The sequence below is a fragment of the Xenopus laevis genome, chromosome 2S (assembly GCF_017654675.1).
Source record: "Xenopus laevis strain J_2021 chromosome 2S, Xenopus_laevis_v10.1, whole genome shotgun sequence".
Taxonomy (NCBI): Eukaryota; Metazoa; Chordata; class Amphibia; order Anura; family Pipidae; genus Xenopus; species Xenopus laevis.
Window position 1 is genome coordinate 124,476,082 of NC_054374.1, and position 24,402 is coordinate 124,500,483.

General features: G+C 37.3%; 1 protein-coding gene across 1 annotated transcript; it reads left to right on the forward strand.

Annotated features, from left to right (window-relative positions):
- The first annotated feature begins 2,858 nt into the window (after positions 1–2,858).
- Positions 2,859–23,688, forward strand: LOC108708986 (serine/threonine-protein kinase pakB). The gene is made up of 26 exons (XM_041584750.1): positions 2,859–2,930; positions 3,039–3,086; positions 3,203–3,241; positions 3,836–3,922; positions 4,025–4,111; positions 4,214–4,300; positions 4,403–4,489; positions 4,592–4,678; positions 4,781–4,867; positions 4,970–5,056; positions 5,159–5,245; positions 5,348–5,434; positions 5,537–5,623; positions 5,726–5,812; positions 6,275–6,307; positions 7,374–7,439; positions 8,072–8,128; positions 8,489–8,617; positions 12,131–12,241; positions 12,339–12,429; positions 12,539–12,657; positions 13,254–13,308; positions 13,596–13,674; positions 14,473–14,624; positions 15,630–15,676; positions 23,614–23,688. Exons 1-26 carry the CDS (start codon positions 2,859–2,861, stop codon positions 23,686–23,688), a joined length of 2,130 nt encoding a protein of 709 aa, XP_041440684.1.
- The last annotated feature ends 714 nt before the right edge of the window (positions 23,689–24,402 follow it).

Consider the following 24,402-nt stretch of genomic DNA (forward strand, 5'->3'; position numbering starts at 1 on the left):
TTTTTTTAAACTGTTTTTTATTTGTAATTACATGAAAAAGTAAGTGGTACATTTCCAATCCAACACAATATCAAATGTATGACATGGGTTCCAAGGTGTACAAAAGAAGATCAATCCATATAACAGCATTGTCTAGTGATAACAGTCATTTCAATACATTGATCCAAACAGCATACAGCCTATTCGTATCTAGAAAGTCTCTAAGGGGGGGGGGGGATCCAAGGAAATCCCATTTCCCACATATTATGTAGGTATACGTCCCAGCTCAACTCCGCTACAACTTATCATATGGTATCATTGAGGGTCCTGCAGCTCCCGATAGTAGCCGTTCCACAGAAACCAATCTTCCTCAGACTCCAACAACATATCATGGGCCAAGGCTGTTAGATATTCCATTCTCCTAACATGTTCTATCCCAGGGATCCCCAACTTTTGGAACCCAGGAGCAACATTCAGAAGTAAAAGGAGTTGTGGAGCAACACTAGCATGAAAAATGTTCTTGGGGTGCCAAATAAGTGCTGTGATTGGTCATTTGGTGGCTCCTATGTGGATAGTCATCCTAAATCAAGGTTCTGTTTGGCAGTGCACCTGGTATATATGCAGCCAAAACTTGACTCCAAGCCTGGAATTCAAAAATAAGCTCCTGTTTTGAGGCCACTGGGAGCAACATCCAAGGGGTTGGAGAGCAACATGTTGCTCACGAGCTACTGGTTGGGGATCACTGTTCTATCCTATTAATTAATTCCCACAAGGATGGGGGGGAAGGATCTTTCCATTTTGCGGCTATAGAGCAATGGGTTGCTGTCAATATGCAGTTCAGAATTTTCTGTATCCTCTTCCCGACCCCTCAAACTGGATGACCTAGTAAATGAGTTAAGGGATCATTTGGAAGGTCCAGACATGTAGCCTTCTGTACAATTGTCTTGACTATGGACCATAGTGGGGATATCTTAGGACAGGACCAGAATATATGGACAAGATCTGCTGGGGTCTCCCCACATCTCCAACAATTGGGCGATGTTTCTGGAAAGATCTTTTTCAGGAGTGCTGGGGTATGATACCAACCAAACATTACTTTATAAATATTCCCTTTTATGGGGATACACATGGAAGACTTCGCAGCATTTGTCCATATACGGTTCCATTGTTCTATAGATATGTTCATGTTTAAATCTTTTTCCCATTTCTGCATGTAAGGATGAGGGCGTTCTTCTATGGGACAAGAATTCAAGATTTTATACAATTGAGATATATGGCCCACTCTCTCTCCAATTTTAACACCCAATTTTTTCAAAAATAGTCAATTCTGGCAGTCTCATAGAAGTACAAAGCGACTGAACATAATGTCTCAACTGAAAATATATGCAGTCTTTAAAACCTACTAAATTATAACCTTCTATCAGTTGTTGTTTGTCCAGAAAAGTTTTCGTTCGCAGATTGAACAAATGTACTATCTGAAAAGCTGATGTGTCCTTCCATATATGAATAAAGTGCGCTTCCTGTCCCAAGGGGAATGCCTCATTATAAAGGAAAGGAGTAAGGGGGGCAGGTCTATCTTTGGGGCACAATCGAACCTTACATTTGGACCAGACATTTAGGGGCAGATTCACTAAGGGTCGAATTTCGAAGTAAAAAATACTTCGAAATTCGACCCTCGAATTGAAATCCTTCGACTTCGAATATCGAAGTCGAAGGATTTAGCGCTAATCCTTCGATCGATCGATCGAAGGATTTTTCGTTCGATCGAACGATTAAATCCTTCGAATCGAACGATTCGAAGGATTTGAATCCAACGATCGAACGAAAATCCTTCGATCAAAAAAAAGGTTAGCAAGCCTATGGGGACCTTCCCCATAGGCTAACATTGACTTCGGTAGGTTTTACCTGCCGAAGTAGGGGGTCGAAGTTTTTTTTAAAGGGCAAGTACTTCGACTATCGAATGGTCGAATAGTCGAACGATTTTTCGTTCGATTCGTTCGATTTCGTTCGAATTTGAACGAATTTAACCAATTCGATGGTCGAAGTACCAAAAAAATACTTCGAAATTCGAAGTATTTTTCATTCGAATCCTTCACTCGAGCTTAGTGAATCTGCCCCTAAGAGTAAATTGAATCGTACGTGGAGCCACTTGTCCCAGTGCCCCATGTCCATGGGTCCATACAAGTGAACTCGGATGTATAGGAGCTAAAGACAATTTTTCTATTTCCATCCATTTGGTATAAGCTAATTTAGAGGACCACTGTAAAGTCTGTCGTACATGAGTAGCTAGATAATATGTATAAAAGTCAGGGATGTCTAGCCCTCCTTGTGTCCTTACTTGTCGACGTATTCGCTGTCTTTTCCCTCCCCAGATATATCTATAGCAGTGATTGTGGAAACTCTGTAGTGCTGGTCTAGGGACTGCCACTTGGAGGGACTCAAAATAATAAAGTAGCCGAGGAAGGGCAGTCATTTTCAGTGTAGCTATTTTACCAAACCAAGATAAATTGAGCTTACCCCACTTATTAATATTTTAACCACATTTTTAACATGAGAACTGGTAGCTCAGTGCTCCCCATTGGAACATCACCATATTCCCATCTGAGAGATCTGATATAATAGACCCTTATACATTGCTCTTAACCAGGATAATCTGGTAAAGTAGAAGAAGTGGTATAAAGTGATGGGAATAACATAGACAGTTGTTTTGGCAAACTTTTTACTATTAATGGAAACATACACGTTTACCATTTAACATGATGATTTGCAAACAGTATCTATAACCAATTAACCCAAAAACTGTAATATAAATATGATTTATATCCATACATGGATTTATACATACAATAGATATATCCCCCACCTCCCACTTACCAGAGATGCGTGACTCTGATCTATTTTCCTCTCTTAACCAGGTACAACCTGCAGAATATGGCAATACCATCTGCCAAGTAATTGTCAAATATTTACAAATAAAACAATCCTAAAATATTCAATATTCAATATTGAACTGTAGCATTATAAGAAGTTTAACATATCACTAATTGTATCCCTCTTAGGAGGAAAAACCAGAACAACAACTGGAGCTGGCCACGATCAACTGCCAGGTAAGCATAAGAGAGGGAGAGTATGGGAAAATAAAATCACCCTATATTTTATGCAAGATTGTATTCTAGCTTCTTTATAACAGAAATAATACAATGGTTTTCCTTTCTTTTTTAAGGATAAAACTCCAGAAACCCCTGAGGTTAAGATCTATCAGGTAAGATGAAATAATATGGTCAAAATAATAAAATAATATTAAACCTAGATTCACATCAGTTGGCAATTAGGCACACCCCTGGTAAGCCTGTCCCATCCCTGGTTGCCTTAAAAACATCAATGAGGTACAAGCAGAAAGGTCTCATTAAACCTTTTTATTCATTTATTAATTATATGTCCAGAAAAGCACATAAATACTTGCAGCAGACTTGTACCTAATTAATCGGGTGAAATCGATATTTTCACACCAAGCTGGAATTGCAGGATAAAAATCCCACATTAAAAATAATATACACAGGGAATACATTACATACACAATGCATTGACATGATCTCACTTGCTTCTATACAAGGCTTGTTTCAGAATATGTTTTATTAGGCTAAACTGATACAATAAATATATTACTCCCCACCAAAGAAATTAATCCAAACATACTTTATTTTTATGTATTGTGGTACAGTGCAATATATCCCGTTCACAGCTCTGCCTTCTTCTCTTACTTATGGGCACAAATATAGAAATTTGAATGTTGCAGTTCATCTTTAAAATCATGGGTTCAGTTTATCTAAACATACATTTTCTTCATCCTAAATAGGAGATAGCAGAGGAATCAGGCTGTAATACCTACCAGCCTGATACATGCACCAACTCTGAAGAGCAAGTGGAAGCCCTGGAACAACAGGTAGGCCTTATAGGCACAAATATAACAATTTAAATGTTGCAGTTCATCTTTAAAATCAAGGGTTCAGTTTATCTAAACATACATTTTCTTTGTCCTAAATAGGATATACCAGAGGAATCAGGCTGTAATACCTACCAGCCTGATACATGCACCAGCTCTGAAGAGCAAGAGGAAGCCCTGGAACAACAGGTAGGCCTTATGGGCACAAATATAGAAATTTTAATGTTGCAGTTCATCTTTAAAATCATGGGTTCAGTTTATCTAAACATACATTTTCTTTGTCCTAAATAGGAGATACCAGAGGAATCAGGCTGTAATACCTACCAGCCTGATACATGCACCAACTCTGAAGAGCAAGTGGAAGCCCTGGAACAACAGGTAGGCCTTATAGGCACAAATATAACAATTTAAATGTTGCAGTTCATCTTTAAAATCAAGGGTTCAGTTTATCTAAACATACATTTTCTTTGTCCTAAATAGGAGATACCAGAGGAATCAGGCTGTAATACCTGCCAGCCTGATACATGCACCAGCTCTGAAGAGCAAGAGGAAGCCCTGGAACAACAGGTAGGCCTTATGGGCACAAATATAGAAATTTGAATGTTGCAGTTCATCTTTAAAATCATGGGTTCAGTTTATCTAAACATACATTTTCTTTGTCCTAAATAGGAGATACCAGAGGAATCAGGCTGTAATACCTACCAGCCTGATACATGCACCAACTCTGAAGAGCAAGTGGAAGCCCTGGAACAACAGGTAGGCCTTATAGGCACAAATATAACAATTTAAATGTTGCAGTTCATCTTTAAAATCAAGGGTTCAGTTTATCTAAACATACATTTTCTTTGTCCTAAATAGGAGATACCAGAGGAATCAGGCTGTAATACCTACCAGCCTGATACATGCACCAGCTCTGAAGAGCAAGAGGAAGCCCTGGAACAACAGGTAGGCCTTATGGGCACAAATATAGAAATTTGAATGTTGCAGTTCATCTTTAAAATCATGGGTTCAGTTTATCTAAACATACATTTTCTTTGTCCTAAATAGGAGATACCAGAGGAATCAGGCTGTAATACCTGCCAGCCTGATACATGCACCAGCTCTGAAGAGCAAGAGGAAGCCCTGGAACAACAGGTAGGCCTTATGGGCACAAATATAGAAAGTTGAATGTTGCAGTTCATATTTAAAATCAAGGATTCAGTTTATCTAAACATATATTTTCTTTGTCCTAAATAGGAGATACCAGAGGAATCAGGCTGTAATACCTACCAGCCTGATACATGCACCAGCTCTGAAGAGCAAAAGGAAGCCCTGGAACAACAGGTAGGCCTTATGGGCACAAATATAGAAATTTGAATGTTGCAGTTCATATTTAAAATCAAGGATTCAGTTTATCTAAACATATATTTTGTTTGTCCTAAATAGGAGATACCAGAGGAATCAGGCTGTAATACCTACCAGCCTGATAAATGCAACAGCTCTGAAGAGCAAGAGGAAGCCCTGGAACAACAGGTAGGCCTTATGGGCACAAATATAGAAATTTGAATGTTGCAGTTCATCTTTAAAATCAATGGTTCAGTTTATCTAAACATATATTTTCTTTGTCCTAAATAGGAGATACCAGAGGAATCAGGCTTTAATACCTGCCAGCCTGATACATGCACCAACTCTGAAGAGCAAGAGGAAGCCCTGGAACAACAGGTAGGTCTTATGGGCACAAATATAGAAATTTGAATGTTGCAGTTCATCTTTAAAATCAAGGGTTCAGTTTATCTAAACATACATTTTTTTTGTCCTAAATAGGATATACCAGAAGAATCAGGCTGTAATACCTGCCAGCCTGATACATGCACCAGCTCTGAAGAGCAAGTGGAAGCCCTGGAACAACAGGTAGGCCTTAAAGCCTTTAAACTAGTTTAAGCTGAATTATTTTATTTAACCTTCTGTATCATAAACTGCTCTTATCTCAAAGATAATGTATCTGCTTGTAATTTGAATTAAGGCATGTCTATGGTTATTGTTACTTCTTAAAAATAACCTCCAATTGACTGAGAAGCGCTCTGTATAAACAAAATGTTCTCTCTCACAAACCCTGATCATTAAAATACAGTTAAAAATAAATACAATGTCCATTGAAGCACCTGCACTCCAGGGTTCAGTTCATGTAACAAAAAATGTTCTTGCTTTTAACCAAGATGTACCATTGAAAACTGGCAATAATATGCGTGTATATATGTTACCTAACATACTGACATACCCCCCCAGTAACTGAACCATTCCTTGTGCTTCAACTTATAATTTTAGCAGTTGCCCAAAAATAATTGATCTTAAAAACTTTTTTGTCTTCCCCAGGCGAATCAACATCCGCTTGAAAAGAAGTACCCGGTAAGCAGCTGTAGAACTGTATTTTAGAACACTATGGGGCCCATTTATCAAATTGCTATTTATCTGAAAAGATTTGTGGTTTTCCAATATTTCTTAAAGGACAAGGAAAGTCTAAAATAGAAGAAGGCTAGAAATGCTGTATTTTGTATACTAAACATAAGCATGAACTTACTGCACCACAAAGCCTAATCAAACAAATGATTTATGCTTTCAAAGTTGGCCACAGGGGGCTGTCATCTTGTAACTTTGTTAAACATCTTGGCCTGACCCTGACCTTGCACATGCTCAGTGTGGTCTGGGCTGCTTAGGGATCGTCATAAACAAAGCTGCTTGAGTTCTGCATGGCTCTGAAGTAAGGCGGGAGCTCCCCCTGCTGTTCATATGTATGATTGTTTCCCTGCTGAAAATTCCTATCCACAGCAGTAAATGAAGGGAGAATTTCACTGTATACAGTCAGGTTTCTTATAAAAATGGTACACAGTTTTTAATTAAAGTATATTGGAGAAAGGTTTCTTTTCATTAAATGGGATTTTATTTTTTTGCCTTTCCTTGTCCTTTAAAAGCTATAAAATTTGAGATTTAGTAAGTGTAAAACCCACAAAAAAACTCAATGCAAAACATAAAAGTTGTTGAGGTGCTACAGAAGTCAGTGGAAGCTACGCTGATCTTATTAGACAGCTTTTAATCACTTTGGACCTTTTAGATGTTTTTGACTGTTTTTACTGGGAATTTATATTTATAGGTTTTCAAAGTATTCCTATCTTTTAGCTCATTATTTAGTTATTTTAATAAATTCAATGAAAATTGTGGTTTTAAAGAAAGAGAGTTTAGTTGTATTTTCCAAAACCACTAAAATCTGACCTCTAATAAATAAGCCTCCACACGATGCAAAAGTTTAATGGTTTGACTTTAATATTCCAGCCCACAGCCTTCCCCCAATACACCAATTCAAAGATCCCCCTACACCTCCTGTGCTTCTCGCATGTTGGAAAGTTTATTTGTCCAACTGCCTTATATTAATTCAGTTTTGTATTGATCATGTTTTTAATACAATGTTATTTTTTAGAAGCCCAGGACATATGTACAAGCCCTGGAGCCTATCGGCGAGGACAACTACGGTGTCATTTATAACGTAAGATATTTTATTTCTAAATGGAGTCATTTGTGCTATGGTTTTGGGTGATTCTGTTAATTCTGCTGATTGTACCCTCTAGAGTTTTGTACCTTCTGTGTTTTTCTTGTGCTTCTGAACCTGCCAATAAACGTTCCTGTAAGCTCCGAAAACCCGGAATTCCCCGAAATCCAAAAATTTATTGATTTTTTTTTATAAAAACTGACTTTTAAAAAAAATCAAGAATTTTTCGGAATTTATTAAACCCCGAGGGCTAAAAAGCCAGAATATGAAAAATATCTCAAACCTGTTGAGGTTGTATGAAAGTCAATGGGAACAGTCCCATTGATTTTTGGTTGTGTCGGGGGTTTCGAGCAATTTCACAATGTTTTTGGAGCTTTTGGGTGTTCAGAGTTTTCGGGGAAAATTCACAAAAAAATTGTGAAAATCAGAGGTTTTCCCGCAAATCAAATTTTTGGGTAAACGTAATAATAAATAAGCGTTAAAAACCCAAGCGGGTTAGATCGGAGTTTGTAGCAGCCGATATTGAGATAAATTCGGACCTTGATAAATAAACCCCTATATGTGTTTGCTTTCCCATAATGTTAAGCACAGTAATAATCATAAAGTTTCTTTTTCTACTTTTGTTACAGGGATGGCACCGTAAGCAGCAAAAAGATGTGGCCATCACCATCATTAAGGATCCAAAGGTAATATGTCTTGATACGATTAATATAACCAGATACTAATAAGCCGTGTGTTACATCTATGTTATGATTTTTAGTAGAAGGCAAACTAACAAAACATTGGCATGTTCTCATTTCTGCACCAGTCAGTGTAATATTCTGACCCCTAATAATTATGTAACTGTAAAAATAAGTGAATGGATCTCAGCTGAGAGATTTATGGGATTTAAGAAGTAAAAGAGCTGAGAATCAATCATATAATGCAGTTCTCACATTGGGGTATTAAAAAGCCAAGTCATTTTTCAGAACTACAAGTTAGGTTGGGGTATTTGAAATTGTCATTTTATCTATTGTATTAACTTTACTTCTTTTGTTTAAAACTAGAAGCAAGAAGAAATCCTCAAGCAAATAGGCAACCTTGAGAGAACATCTCGCCACGGAAAAATCGACTGCTTTTATGAGGCATATTATCATCCTGCCTCTAAAAAAATGCCCCATTATGAAGGATTGTGGGTAAGGAATCGTTTACTTATGTTACACATTCATGCACCAACATGTCAATCAACAGCTCTAATACAAGCGAGAATTTTGGATGCAAATATGATTTAGTTAGGTAAGAAAGATTCCGGTGCATGTGGATCACTTTGTTCTCAGTTGTACCAGATATCGTATTTACATCCGGAATGCTTGTGTATCTCTGACATATATCCACACAGCCTTTCCCCAGACTTCCCAATAAAATTTTAGGCCACACGTTAAATGTTCTTTGTTTGTGTTTTAGGTTTCAACTGAGCTTTACACTGGTGCTTCTCTGAAAGAGCTCATTGACAGCAAGAAGCAGAAATCCTTGCCAGAGAGCAGTGAAACTTACATCTGCGAGGAGGTGTTGCAGGCAGGGCCGCCATTAGAAATCACGGGGCCCCGTACAACAAAATTTTTGGGGCCCCCTGGGCCCCGCCCACACTGACGACCAAGCTCCGCCCCATATCCCGCCCACATCGCAGTTAAAAGACCACACAGACATCAGCGCTAAAAAAGTAACCCCCCCCCACACAAGTTGTAAAAAGCTATTGATGGTCAGGGCCCCCTTATAAAAAAAATTGGGGCCCCAAAAAAAAAAAATTAAAATTTTTTTTTTTTAAAAAACATTGGTGGCAGGGGCCCCCTGTTAAAAAAAACTTGGGGCCCCAACAAAAAAAAATGTAAAAAAAACTAAAAAATAAACAAACATTGGTGGCAGGGGCCCCTTCTAAGTTAAAAACAAATTGGGGCCCCAAAAAAAAATTTGAAAAAAAATTAATTTTTTTTTGAAAAAAAAAAAAACATTGGCGGCAGGGGCCCCCTTATAAGTTAAAAACAAATTGGGGCCCCAAAAAAAAATTTGAAAAAAAATTAATTTTTTTTTGAAAAAAAAAAAAAACATTGGCGGCAGGGGCCCCCTTATAAGTTAAAAACAAATTGGGGCCCCAAAAAAAAATTTGAAAAAAAATTGGCGGCAGGGGCCCCCTTATAAGTTAAAAACAAATTGGGGCCCCAAAAAAAATTAAAAAAAAAAAATTTTTTTTTGAAAAAAAAAAAAAACTGGTGGCAGGGGCCCCCTTACAAGTTAAAAAAATTTGGGGCCACCAAAAAGAAAATTAATTTTTTTTTAAAAAAAAAACCCAAAAAAAAACAATGGTGGCAAGGGGCCCCTTACGAGTTAAAAAAAAAATTGGGGCCCCAAAAACAAAAGTTTTAAAAAAAAGATTGGTGGCAGGGGCCTATAGAATATTAAAATAATACATTGGTGGCCAGGGGATTAAAAAAAAAAAACACAAACTGGTGTTCAGTAGAATTGAACTCATGGCTTCAGTACTTCAACTTCGCCTCCTTTCGTGACTTCGGGTCTTTTCACCGCTTCAGGACTTTGGCTTCGGCTGTTTTCGTGACTTCGGGTCTTTGCGCTGCTTCAGGACTTCGGCTTCGGCTGTTTTCGTGACTTCGGGTCTTTTCGGCGCTTCGTGACTTCGGGACTTCGGCTTTTTCCGTGACTTCGGGTCTTTTCGTCGCATCGGCTTCGGCTTTTCGGCACTTCCGCATTCGGCACTGAAGAGGCAAGACGTACGGCTCGGGCGCTCGTAAGGGGGGCCCGGATCTTCAAAAAAATGCAGCGCTGCCGGGCCCCCCTTCATGCCCGGGCCCGGTACGCTTGTCCCCCCTGTCCCCCCCTGATGGCGGCCCTGGTTGCAGGTATGTCTCATGTGAACCTCCTCAGTACTATTCTAGATAAATCAAATTAATTAACAGCATGAAAAGTATTTAGATTTTTACTTTTGCTTTATCGGTTTTGCAGGGCCTGAGTCACCTTGATGAAAACAAGGTCATTGATCACCACCTGAGGCCTGACAACATCATGGTGGCATCATCTGGAGACGTAAAGATCAGTAAGTGACACTTAAAATAAACAGTATTTTTTTTTATCTTCATGGTGTTTATTGGTGGGTCCCATTTATAAATGAACATTACAATTTCTGCTTTTGTCCTATAATTTCAGAAGATTTCAGCTCTGCCACCATGGGACTGAGAAGCCACGCTACTTCTAGAAAAGCTGTTCCATTCATGGCTCCAGAAGTAAAGGCCAATAGCAGTAACATCATTAAAACTACCACCAAGGTACTGTGATGTCTTCTCACTTTTTGTTTTATTGTTACTTTTATATATAATGTATGTAGCTTACACAAGGTGAACTGTGGTGCTTTTTAACTCACTTACTTCACATACTGTTCTCATAAAGGTTTTTGACTATTTTCTTTTTTTGTCTGAAAAACTCAAACTTTTAGATGTTTTTGAGGTATTCATATTTTTTAGCTAATTTTTCAGTACTTTTTTGCATTCTAATTTTTTATATTAGGATCTTTTAAAAAAATTCAATGACAATCGTGGTTTTAGAGAAAGTAAGTTTAGTTGTGATTTAAAAAACCTCTAAAATCTGACCTTTAATAAGTAAGCCTCCACATGCTGCAAAAGCACAACTTTAATGATTTGACTTAAATATTCCAGCCCAAGGCCTTCCCCAATACACCTATTCCCAGTTCCCCCTACACCTCCTGTACTTCTCACTTTTTGGAAAGTTTATTTGTCCAATTGCCTTTTATTCATTTGTGTATTTATCATGTTTTTAACACAATTTTATTTTTTAGAAGCCCAGGACATATGTAGAAGCCCTGGAGCCTATCGGAGAGGATGACTATGGGATCATTTATAATGTAAGATCAACATCTAAATGTAGTAATTTGTGTTATGGTTTTGGGTGATTTGCTTGTACCCTCTCTAGAGTTTTGTCCCTTCTGTGTTTTTCTTGTGCTTCTGAACCTGGCAATAAATGTTCCCATATCCACACAATATATGTGTTTGCTTTCCCATAATGTTCTGCACAGTAATAATCATAAAGTTTCTTTCTTTGTTGCAGGGATGGCACCATAAAGAGCAGAAAAAAGTGGCCATAACCATCATTAAGGATACGAAGGTAACATGTCTTCATAAAAACCTGTTATTTTTCAGAACTACAAGTTAGGTTGGGGTGTTTGAAATTGTCATTTTATCCATTGTATTAACTTTACTTTTTTTTTTTTTGAAACTAGAAACAAAAAGAAATCCTCAAGAAAACACGCATCTTTGAGAACATACCTGACCACAAAAATATCATCGGCTTTATGGGGCATTTTATAATCATGCCTCTACAAAAATGCCCCATTATGAAGGATTATGGGTAAGAAGTTGTTTATTCAGGTTAGACATTCATGCACCAACATGTCAATTAACATCTTTAATACAAGTGAGAATTTTGGATGCAAATATGACTTAGTTTTGTAAGAAAGAGTCTGGTGCATGTGGATCACTTTGTTCTTAGTGGTACCAGATATTGCATTTACATCCAGAATGCTTGTGTATCTCTGACTTATATCCTCACATTTTTTCCCTAAACTTTCCAAAAAAATTGTAGGTCACACAAATCTATGTGTTAAACATTCTTTGTTTGTGTTTTAGGTTTCAACTGAGCTTTACACCGGAACATCACTGAAAGAGCTCATCAACAGTCAGAAGCAGAAATCCTTGCCAGAGAACACCAAAGCTTACATCTGCAAGGAGGTGTTACAGGTATGTCTCATGTAAACCTCCTCAGTACTATTCTAGATAAATCAAATTAATTAAACAGCATGTCAAATATTTAGATTTTCACTTTTGCTTTATTTAGGGCCTGAGTCATCTAGATAAAAACAAGGTCATTCATCACGACCTGAGGCCTGGCAACATCATGGTGGCATCATCTGGAGATGTAAAGATCAGTAAGTGAGACTTAGAATAAATGGATATTTTTATATCTTCATGGTGTTTATTGGTGGGTTCCATTTATAAATGAATATTACAATTTCTGTTTTTATCCTATAATTTCAGTTGACTTCACCTCTGCCACCATGGGACTGAGGAGCCGTGCTACTTCTGGAGCAATTCCATACATGGCTCCAGAAGTAATGGCCAATATTGGCAATAACACCGTTGACTATACCACCAAGGTACTGTGATGTCTTCTCTTGCTTTTTATTACCTTTATATAATATATGTAGCTCACACAAGGTGAACTGCGGTGCTTTTTCACTCACTCACGTCACATACCCCTCTCATAACAGCGAATCTAAAGCTGGAAAGTGGTTTCTGTGATATGAGAGGGGGAATCTGAAGAGAAGGAGAGTGCAGGGCACAGGAATATTAGAAACTAAATACATTCTGGCCTTTATGGGGTTTTCTAACTCTGTGGGACACACTCAGCCTGTAGTGTTTGGGGTCATTCTGTAGAGACGACAGTCACATCACTTCACTCCTTGAAATGTTTAGTATAAAGTGTCAGGATTTGTATTTTACAGTGAAGTCTCAATTTTACATCCTCTGATTCTGGACCCACTTTTTGTGGTCCCAACAATATATAATGCGTAATGGATTTTACACATTTTTCAGGTCCCCTATAACACATAAATTGAGGGTTCTACTATATTTTCTTACTCTGAAAAATAGATAGCTAAAGTATCTGAATGATCTACAATTGGATATTTTCATGTGTTCTGTGCATATTCGTTTCTAATAGTTGCTTTTCCCCCTATATTTTTATGTGTAGGCTGATGTATGGTCACTGGGGATATCAGTGCTGGAAATGGCAGAAGGATATCATCGTAAGTAAAACCCAGTGTGTGTGTGTGTGTGTGTGTGTGTACTATAGTGTATAAAGAACTGCTTGTACAAAGGTTAGAGGCATTTATGTGTCATGCTGTAACACAGAATATTATTAAATATTAAAAGCTATGGGTCTGGTTTTTCAAAAATTTAATTTGCCAGTTTCCGATCCTGGTACTTTGTCAATCGAGAAACAAAAATACAATTTAGTTAATTTGAGTTTTTTCAATATTTGTTGTTTTTCACGAGACATCTTTTTCTCATCTTGTATTTTCTTACATCCTAGCATTCAGCAGATTTCCTGAGGATAAAATTATGAAAAGGATTAAGCACGGCCCCGCACCAACATTACTGTGGGACAAATGGTGAGTCACTTCCACTAAAACAGGAAAAGAGAGTGAAATGGAGAGGATGTGGAAATAAATAGGAAATGAGGGGAGAGAGTGGGGAAATAAAAAGGAAATGAGGGGATAGGGTTGGGAAATGAAAAGGAAATGAGGGGATTGGGTGAGGAAATGAAAAGGAAATGAGGGGAGAGGATGGGAAAATGAGGGGAGAGGGAAGGGAAATGAAAAGGAAATTGGGGAGACGGTGGGGATTGACGGGGGTAAAAGTATGTAAATAAGAAAGAGAGTCAAGAAAACGGGAATCGGGGTGAAAAAAGGATAGGGAATGGATAAATGGGAAAGAAGTGAGGGTAAAGGTGAAATATGCTATGTGTAGCTCTTAAATGCTCAGATGCAGAATTTCATACTTAGCTTGAGATCTTAGGGTTATTATCTGGCAGCCAATACAAGCTAGGCCAATATGTTGGCAAAGTTTTTTGGTCAAAGGTAAATGTACTCTAATAATTCAGGGTTATTAAGTAAGTACAATAGACCTTTTTTGAGGGGAAAAAAGTTGAAGCATTATAAGGGAAGGGGCTCATCCTCTATTGACTTCGTGGTATAGCTTCTGTCTGCCTGTGTTGTGATTGGGTGCAGAGTGACATCATCACAATGTTTAACAAAAGGACTATCAGTAAAATAGAGGCTTATGGGGGATACAGGGAATATGGATGTGCTGATTCTATTCACAGTCTTTTACATACGTGAGCTCTGCAAATTTAGTTATTATATAACATGAACAATTATCATTTTAATATGTTTCTTCTTTTTTTCCAGGAGTGACAAATTCAGTTTCTTCATTTCCGAATGCCTCCAGAAAAACCCAGCTAGGAGGCCCTCTGCAGAACAGCTACTATCACACCCCTTCATTTGCAACATCTCAAATGAAAGGGGTGTGAAAAAGTCCATCAAAAGGCACCTGCAAAAATGTAAGGGAACTGCTCATTCTCATTATAATTCACTTGATGTATAGACTATATCCATCTAATTGCTCTTATTCATACAATATTCTCTGACTTTCCTACATATACTATAATTCTCTAACTAAAGCCACCCATAATAAAGGCTGAGATTGTATAAGGGCAGAGGTCACTGAACTAGGCCAAATCTATGAGAGAGACAAACATGATGAGATGGGAGAAAATGTTATTATCAAATAGTTGTAAAATAACACATTGAAGTATTGTACAAACAGGTTCTCCATGACTAACACTGATCAATCTTTCCTTAGGAATGAAGAAATGAAGAAATAGAAGCCATCGGGGGAGGGACGGGGGCACAACTGCAGGGCCCTAATATCAACTTTGGGCCCCGCAGAAAAACTTGGTCCCGATGGCTTTAGAAGATTGACAACATCAGCTTTAGAAGATTAACATCAATTTGATATTTTAAACTATACAATAAACATCTTAAAATTACATTAATCTCTAGTGTATTTTTTTTAATAGTGGGACATCCCTATTAACCTCCAAGCCCACTGTTGGCTCATATTCATCTTCCTTTTAATATTAGTTCTAATGGCCTGGACACAATTCCATAAACAGTCTTACTGTGTTGGTTTTATCCATCCTAGTCCTTCTGATAATTCCTTAGTTCTCTTAGTGGTTTCCATCAATATATTTTCTAGCAGCAAGTAAAATAGTCACTAATACCCTTATTAATGCTGCACGTACTGGAGCAGTGTGCCAGGTTAAATGTCTTCAATATTGTATTCATTCTAGAGCTATAAAAGAGGTATTCTTCCAACATAGATCTTAATGTACTGTCTAACTGCTAGTTTATCCAGAAAAGGGGGAAAAAACTGAAGCCTCTTCAATTTGCTTCTGAGAGGGAAAAATTCCTTCTTGACTCCAAGATGGAAATTGGATCAGTCCCTGGATCAACTTTGTACTAAGAGTTAATTTTAGTAACTTATTTTCTCTGTTTCTAAAAAGCCACTCAACCCTTCTTGATAATGTTTCTGCTAGTAGAACTGATTCAGGTGAGAAATCCACAGCTTTCTGTGTAAAAATAAATAAATAAATTACAGCTCAAGATAAAACCTTCTAATTTACATAGATGGCCACATTGTCACTGTGTCTTATAGGGACTTGCCTCTTTTTGTACCATGGGAGGTTGCAATCTTTGAAATGGGTGAGTTCTTTAAAAGTGATGGAGGGACCCATAGGTTTAATGGTCCCTATGGCTTCATTCACTACCAGTGCCTCATTTCCTTGTTGCTGAGTTAAACCCCATGTAACCATTTCTACTTATTTTGCATTCCCAGTTTATTGGCCCATAGGTTTATGACCATATCCTGCCTCACTGTAACATAGGGCTTTGCAAGGGGTGCTCCATCCTCTTTGGTCTGCAGTAGTTGATCTGGGTGGATGTTCCTTAAAGCCTGGAGACAACAAGGCCCCAAAAGTGTTAGGCCCTAAAGGGACAACTCCTATAAATAAGTCTGGGTACAGTGAATGTACCCTAAAGGATGGCAGTTGGAGCCCTATTATAAGTACTGCATCATGGCTGAATAAAGGTGGCCATACAATACATGCACAGACTTGTACAAAGATTGTGTGTGTGTGTATTGGTGGCCAATCCTGACCTATATTGACTATGGGTGTACAATGAATATACTATGGACAGGTGGCACACCTTCTTCTATACTCTTTCCCCATGGGTCCAATAGGCCAGAGAGTGTACCAGGTCATGTATGGCATGTAGATGAAAGGCAGAAAGGCTGACCTGGTTTGTATGCAGGATCAAAAGAAACATTTTAGGTATCAGCAGCACGTGCTGGTGATAAGCATGGGAAACTTAATTCAACAATCCTGTGGTTCATTATTGTGTCTTGATGTGGCAGAAAGAGTATTGTATTGCAGGTCTAAGGGGGTCTGTAACTCTGTGCAACATGCAGTGGCATGAGACCACTATTGGAGCCATATGGGTTAAAGGGGTTGTACACCTTTAAATGAACCATTAGTATGATATAGAGAGTGATATTCTGAGACCATTTGTAATTGGATTTTATTATTTGTGGTTTTGTTGGAGTTATTTAGCTTTTTATTCTACAGCTCCCCAGTTTGCAATTACAGCAATCTGGTTGCCAGGGTCTAGCAACCATCAACTGATTTGAATGAGAGACTGGAATATGAATAGGACAGGCCTCAATAGAAAGACGAGTTATAAAAAGTAGCAAAAGCAATACATTTGTAGCCATATAGAGCATTTGTTTTTTGAAAGTCAGAAGAAGAAGGCAAATCATTAAAAAACTATAAAAATGCAGACAATGAAGTCCAATTGAAAAGTTCATAGAATTAGCCATTCTATTACATATCAAAGGTTAACTTAAAGGGGAACTATCGTGCAAATGAAAATTTAATATAAGCTTCATTATACTGAAATAATGAACTTTCTAAATACAAACAATTAAAAATTCTGCATAGTTTTGAATATAATCAAGTTTACTACCACTATATATGAATAGGAAAGGGCTTGAATAGAAAGATGAGTAATAAAAAGTAGCAATAACCTTAAATGTGTAGCCTTACAGATGCATGTATTTTTTAGATGGCTTCAGTGAACCCCATTTGAAAGCTGAAAATAATCAGAAGAAGAAGGCAAATAATTAAAAAACTATAAAAAATAAATAGACCAATTGAAAAGTTGTTTAGAATTAGCCATTCTATAATATACTATGGGGCATATTTATCAAAGGTCGCGTAATAGAGTTTTTTTTTACCTTTAATGGCCTTGAAACTCAAGTAGTATCTTATTCATGAAAAAAATTGAACGTCGAAAACTCCGAATCGAATAAAATTAAATTCAAATCGCGTTTTTTCTCTGAAAAAACTTGAAAGTCAGGAAGGCTATTAACATCTTCAAATGAGTCACTGGACCTTTGCCATTGACATACTATATATACTATATATATTTATATTACACATTATAGTTTATAAAATTCTTTAGCCAAATTGTGGGGTCCTTATAAGAAAGGGTTATGAAGCAAATAAGTTAAGACATTTTTCTTTCCTAATGAAAACAAAGTCTTATTTTGTGTTACCCTTAAACGAGTTCACTTTTATTTTCTTTGCATTAATATAAGCATTAATATAAGCCAGGTACTGCTGAGCTGTGTCTCATTAATTATTTATAGCTATGAATGCTAAAAATGAAAAAATGCTGCTTTATCAGATCCATTTTGGTAATTCACCTGAAATAAAATATATCATAACAAAGTCCTCCATCTGTAAACATTCCATAAAATATTAATGTCATTCAGAGTTCAGAAATGATAGACCTCATCGCCTGAGCAGAAATGCTGTAACTAGCCAGGTTTTACATGCAGAAGATTTATTTTACAGAAAGACTATTATTACATTGTCTAAGTAGACCGTATCTGCTGGAAAAAAATCAGCCCCATATGCTCATTCCCGCTTCTGCTTTAATATAGCAGATGGTGAAACATTACACTATATTTCAAAAGTCAAACAGGAGAAAGTGTATTTTTGTTTTCCTGATCACAGATTTACAGCACTCTTCTGTTGTATTGCAAGCTGCTGACATGTCCTAACTAAAATCACTTATTGGAGTCTGAAATTGCCAATAACCATATGAAAATGACTAATAACTTCAGAAGTGCAGCAATGCTAGAAACAAATTGCTGCTAATGTGAAGCATTGGATAATACAGATATGCATTTATAAATAGTTCCATAAATTCCAGGAATTTGAATATATGGCATTGTTTATGCTGTCTTAAGCATGCTGTGGAAACTCATTTCCTGCCGTGCAAGTCAGTGATATGGCGGAGATTAGTTTTTTGCTGATACATGCAGCACAGCAGGGGAATGGTTTAAGTCAGTACCTTATTTAGTATTGAGATACTGTATATATATATAAGTGCTCACCACTAATTTTTAAAACCATTAGGTGGGGCTGCAATGAGGCTGTGACCACAAAATACATATAGACAAATACAAGAGTCCTCTGCACTCAACCCATTATCAATATATTTAAGACAGAGACATTTTGTGTATACTGCTACTGAAAAATGCCTTACCCTTTAAACAAAACAGGGATTGTTTGTCCATATATTGCAATATATTTAAGCTGGCCAACTACGTCAAAGTCATCCCATATCTGGCCAGTCCTATGCTCAATTTTCATCTGATTCATTAAGAATTATATTGCTTCATTATACATTTTACAAAGGGACTAGGTTTTACCTGCAAAGGGACTAAGTTTGGGAGTTTTACTTTGAAAGCAGCTAACGCATGCAATTACTACCGGATCCAAAGACCGCAATGCAGGTCTCTGCACTCTGAAGGGGATCACAGAGGCCTGATGTCATTTTCAGACAGCCGAACGCAAAAAAGGCCTTTTATTTTCACCATTTGTAGTTCAGTTGGTCCCATTGTGATTTTTGTTGTGATATTTTCACACATGATCCCCTTCAGTTCACTTGTATGGGAAACAAGTGAATGGGAATCGCTGGAAACTTAATAATTGAATTTCTGAAAATACTCACCATTAAAATATTTGTTTAGTCAATCGGAGTGTTTAATGACTGCACCCTATTCAGTCGACTGCAGTAAGGTACTGGAAATTGCGCAGTTGTCTTCATTATGGCACGTTCTCTTTGCAATGCTGGTAATCAAGTGATGGTGGTGTAGTGTTTGCTGAAGTCAGTTGATTACAGGAAACTATAGGCAGTTTACTTAAAAGCACATTAGTGTTTTAGCTGTTTCTTTGTCCTTTTTTTGTCCTCTGTGATGTGGCATTGCCTCAAGTTACTGTTGTGTGCACAAGTGCATGTCTTATTGATACAGAGCTTTTGGTACATGTCTTGTGTCTGTGCTTCCAAGAGACCTCCCTTTACCCTGCTCTGCTAAATGTTTCCAAGATATGCCCAACTTATATACATGGTAGAAAAATGTAGGCTTTACATGTCCTTTAAAGTACCCTTTCGTAAGCAGACAATTCTTCATTTCAGATTTGCCTTTTCTCTGTAATAATGACAGTACATACTACTTGATGTTAAGATAAATACAATTTCATAATGGTAAACATTCCTATTTGGTTCTTTTTTGTGGTCAAAATGTTCAAAACCTTAAGCAATACCAAAACCCTAGTCTCTCACTTTCCAGATAATAAATACTGTATCTGTATTATTTTGACCTAGCAGTGTTATTATGCACTACAACATGGAAAGATATTGAATTTAAGATTTAGGCAAATAGGCAGCTATGTTCCAGCACTTTACATCTGTGCCAAGGCCAAATCCTTTCTCTGTATGCCGGGAAGGATAAGAATAACTGACAACTGCAGAGCGATAGATGCTTTTAGGTGACAATGGTAGCTGCTACAATACATGCAATCAGGAGGCTTCACAATCTTTATAAAACATTAAATAAGAGCATAATCCGTCATCTTTTTTATTTTAAATTATTTCTTACATTTCCTGCAACAGCTGTCGATTGAATAAATAAGAGATAAACACTGTACCATGCCTAAAGTATGTATTACATTTACTGTATGTTGCACTGTCGTTTACAATACATTATCCCGCAGCAGAGCCTTTTACTAATTGCAAGTGCATGGCATTTATTATTGAATGGCCTATAAAATATCTGTTCAGCATGCTTATGACAAACCCAGCTGAGAATAATATATGATATGGGGATGTTTCTCATACTATGGTGTTGGGCCTATTTATCACATGGGATCATGGAAGAGGAAATGCCCTTGAAATGGAGGTTTCCCCAAACACACCAGTAAATGAGCAACATCTTGGTTCCAGACTAACAAGATTGATGTTGTAGAGTAACGGACCCAATCCTCAGACCTTAATCCAATAGAAAACTTGTGGGTGACATCAAAAATTCTGTTTCTGAAACAAAACCAAGAAATACAGAAAAATTGTGGAATGTAACAGGTGCCAGAAGTTGGTTGACTCCATGCAACACAGATGTGCAACAGTTTCCCAGAAACACTGCTTATACAACTTATACTACCAGCTTCCTTTTATAGACCCTCGTCCGACCTGCCGCACCGATGATGTCACAAAAGGGACGGGGTGAGCAGGTGCGCGTCTATAAAAGAAGAAGCTGGAAGTCAAAGCAGGCAGTGTAAGGTGGCAGGCAGGATGTGCAGGAGAAGAGCTCAACCCGGACCCCCCCACATAGGCGTGAGAGATCGGCCCAAACCTGCCTGACCCCCAGCCCTCACATCACTAACAACTAAATATTAGTTCAGTGATTCAAAGGAGAGTTTGTAAAGAAGAATGCAGACACTGCTATTTTTTTTAAACAACCTAGAATGCATTATTCACTTTCTGTAAAGGAATAACACAATCTGATACATTTTTCTTCATGTTTTGATTTGGAATAGAATGTGCAGTGTTCCCAATACATTTGTGTGTATCGAAATAAAAGCTGTTTAAGGATTTTGAACTTTATTCACATTTTTAAACACACTGCTATTATTCTGAACACAATGGTAATTGTGATTAGTTAGACCTATATGACCTGGCCTGGTCTGACCAGATCTTGATGATACCCAATGGGATAGTGTGCATGAAGTCTCCTTTACAGAACAAGCTACACATAGCTGCCCCTCAATTTTAAACTAGATAACCGAGAAACCTTTTTGTTAAATAACTATTACTTGCAGGCAAAATACTGCTAAAATGGTTAATATAATTCTAACCCCCTGATTTTTTTTTAATACTAGGTGGGTCAAGAACCCCAATATTTACAATACAGTCAAAGTTTTAAATATGAGCTGTTGAATATATTGAATATCATAAAACATTGAGTGTATTTAATGTTTTATATTAAAAATGCTTATGCATATCTAGTCACACACATTTAAAATCTGAAAACATTTTGCATATTTTAAGTAATACATAGACACTAGAAAAAAGCAAATGAAACAATAGAGCTGTTTAGATAAACACTGAAAAAATATGTAATCTCTGTGGTAAAATGCAACATTTATTAAGATGTGATAAGTGTCTGGGACAGAAAAACACATTAAAATATGTGAAATGCCCATAATGCAATAGATCTATAAAGTACATGACTCAGCTATTACTATAGACATCACAAGCATTATTCATTTTATTTCTACCAGATACTGTCACACTCAGACGAAACCATTTTTAAATACCATATCATATTTTATTACCATTTGTTTAATATACTGTTATGACTATAGCTTAAGCCTGTTACTCTGTTCTGCATTTGGCCATGCTGCAATACTGTGGTAGTGTCTTGAACAGGCTGGTTTGTGTCTCAGGCACTTATTAGAAAAAGGGGAGAGATAAATTTAGCTCAGATTTGCAGAGTAAAGACAATGCTAGGCAACGTCTAATAAAGAGCACCCTAAGAATATGGAACCACCTTAAAGATGGCCTTACAGGGGCAGATTTAAGCCCATTCAGACAGATTTGGCATTTTATATGCTCAACGGGTCTCAGTGACTGATATCTGGCCCTAGGGCCAAATGATCAAAGAATTTATTAAAAAATTGCACTATGTAACATATTTTAAAATCCATGCCTATAAAACATTATCTATACATACAGAATCTCATTGCCTTTTAATGCAGCGTTTCCATATGCATAATTCAGTGACTCAAACACAAAGTAAACAGATTTATGAATATTAATATTGTACCCATATATGTGTGTTAGCTTTGCAGAGTGATCATTGGCACAGCTGCAAAGTGCTAAAGTACACACAAAACTGAACACCCATAAATGCTATTCGGAATGGTATTGTTACTACTGTATATGTGTTACAATGTTGTACTACTGTATATGTGCACAATGTTGCCTAGGTGTACTAACCCATAGCAGCCAAAAAATACAGTTTCAAAGTCCATACAAAAATAGACTTTTCTTTGAAAAAACGGGATATTACTGGAACAAAATGTGCTTTGTTCCCAATGCATTTGCCTTAGTAGAAAAAAAAGGTTATTACTGGTATAAGGATTTTGAGCTGTATTCACAGCTATTATGAACACACTGCTATTATGAACAAAACTGTAGGTGAGCAGCAATAATTCAGGTTATCAAAATGCAGCACATGCATACTGTCGGCATGAAATATAAACAGATGCATTGTGATTATCAGGTACCATGTTTTTGTGTATATATTATATCTTACAGGTAACACTTTTGGAATTAAAACAAAAAATAATAGACAGGTAATAGTTTCAAGCTTCCTAAACAATTCAGTATCAACAGCTTGAACTTCTACATAACATATGCACATATACTTGTGTTTGTAGAGGAGAAGGCTAAAGAGCACCTGAGGGGGGACCTGAACCAAATAACCTTTACTTGAGCATTATATACATTTTTTAAATCTTATTTCCTTCAGTCTTGCAATTTACATTCACAGCAGGGAAGTAGCCACAGTTTTTCGGACACTGTTATTAATGCAAGTTTTACCATTTCCCAAAATCTTGTTTATGTGCTGATGCCCATGCACTGGCTACACAATTATGGCAATGCACAGGGAGGGGGAATGTGAGGGTGCAGTAACATCTAGGAGGTGCAGAATGGAAAGTGAAGGTAATTGCCTGCCTAAGGCATAGAGGAGGGGCAGGTAATATTTCACAGTCCTTATATATCACAGCCCTTATTTGGCATCCCAAGGGTCTTTATTCACGTTTGTGTTGCTCCCCAACTCTTTTTACATGTGAATGTGACTCATGGGTAATAAAGGTTGGGGACCACTACTCTATTGCATGTTATAGGAAGGTAGTGAAATTCAGGGAATGTCTGTGATTAAATATGGACTCAATCCCATTATTTTCGGAAAACGTTGATTACATACTGTAATGGATACCCACCTAATAATACATTTTAGCATAAGAAGCTATAGCCTTTAGAAACATTTTCTCTTATATTATACTATTTTTGCAGGGTATAAGAGAGGATGAAGTGGTGTTCTTGTTTCTCCTTGATAAAGAGCTGTTATGTGAAATGCGTAGGAGTTAAGGATACTTGTGTAGCTAAACTAATTAAAACTGGTCCCTGGCTTGCTCCATCCATTGGGCGCCATTTTGGGTGTGCGGAGTATCGGCAGTGAAGGAGAGCCCTTGTCTTTACATTTAGAAGCCGCTTACTGGGCATAAGTAAAATAGAGCAAGCTCTACAGTTCGTAACTTGCATAATCCTGTTATAAACTATAAACTATAAAATATGAACCCTGATCCTTACAATTTAGACTATTCTTGTCTGGGCTCTATGTGCACACCCACAACTACATGTTTCCATTTCTTTTCCTTAATGGAGGAGGTATTCTCAAACTATGGTAATGGCCCACACTAATGCTCTGTTTAGAATGGATCTCCATATTTTCATTTAATGCACTGAAGTGTCTACCACAGACAATAGAAGTTAAAGTAGAGCATACAGTATTCACATGGCTGGTTTCATGATAATCTGATAACAAGGTGAAACTGTACGTTAATGAATTCATTTCTCAGAAATTGGGATACAAGCAACACAAAACCCTACAGAACCAGGTAGATGTAGTTGAAATGTATTCAGCTCCTAAAGCCTAATAATGTTGGCTCATTAGATGTCAAATTGTCTGAATAGCAGTGAAATGCAATGATTAGGAGGCATATTAATGCATTACATGCCAGATTGCCCTATTAGCTGCCCCGATAAACCACCCAGGCACCTTGCCTGGCCTCTGTGCCATCA

What these genes read in the sequence shown, in the direction of transcription:
- LOC108708986 (XM_041584750.1), top strand. Translation starts at nt 2,859, where the DNA reads ATGCGTGACTCTGATCTATTTTCCTCTCTTAACCAGGTACAACCTGCA. An exon ending in TGGCCACGATCAACTGCCAG is followed by an intron (nt 3,087 to 3,202) that starts GTAAGCATAAGA and finishes TTCTTTTTTAAG; the next exon opens with GATAAAACTCCAGAAACCCC. An exon ending in TGGAAGCCCTGGAACAACAG is followed by an intron (nt 3,923 to 4,024) that starts GTAGGCCTTATA and finishes TGTCCTAAATAG; the next exon opens with GATATACCAGAGGAATCAGG.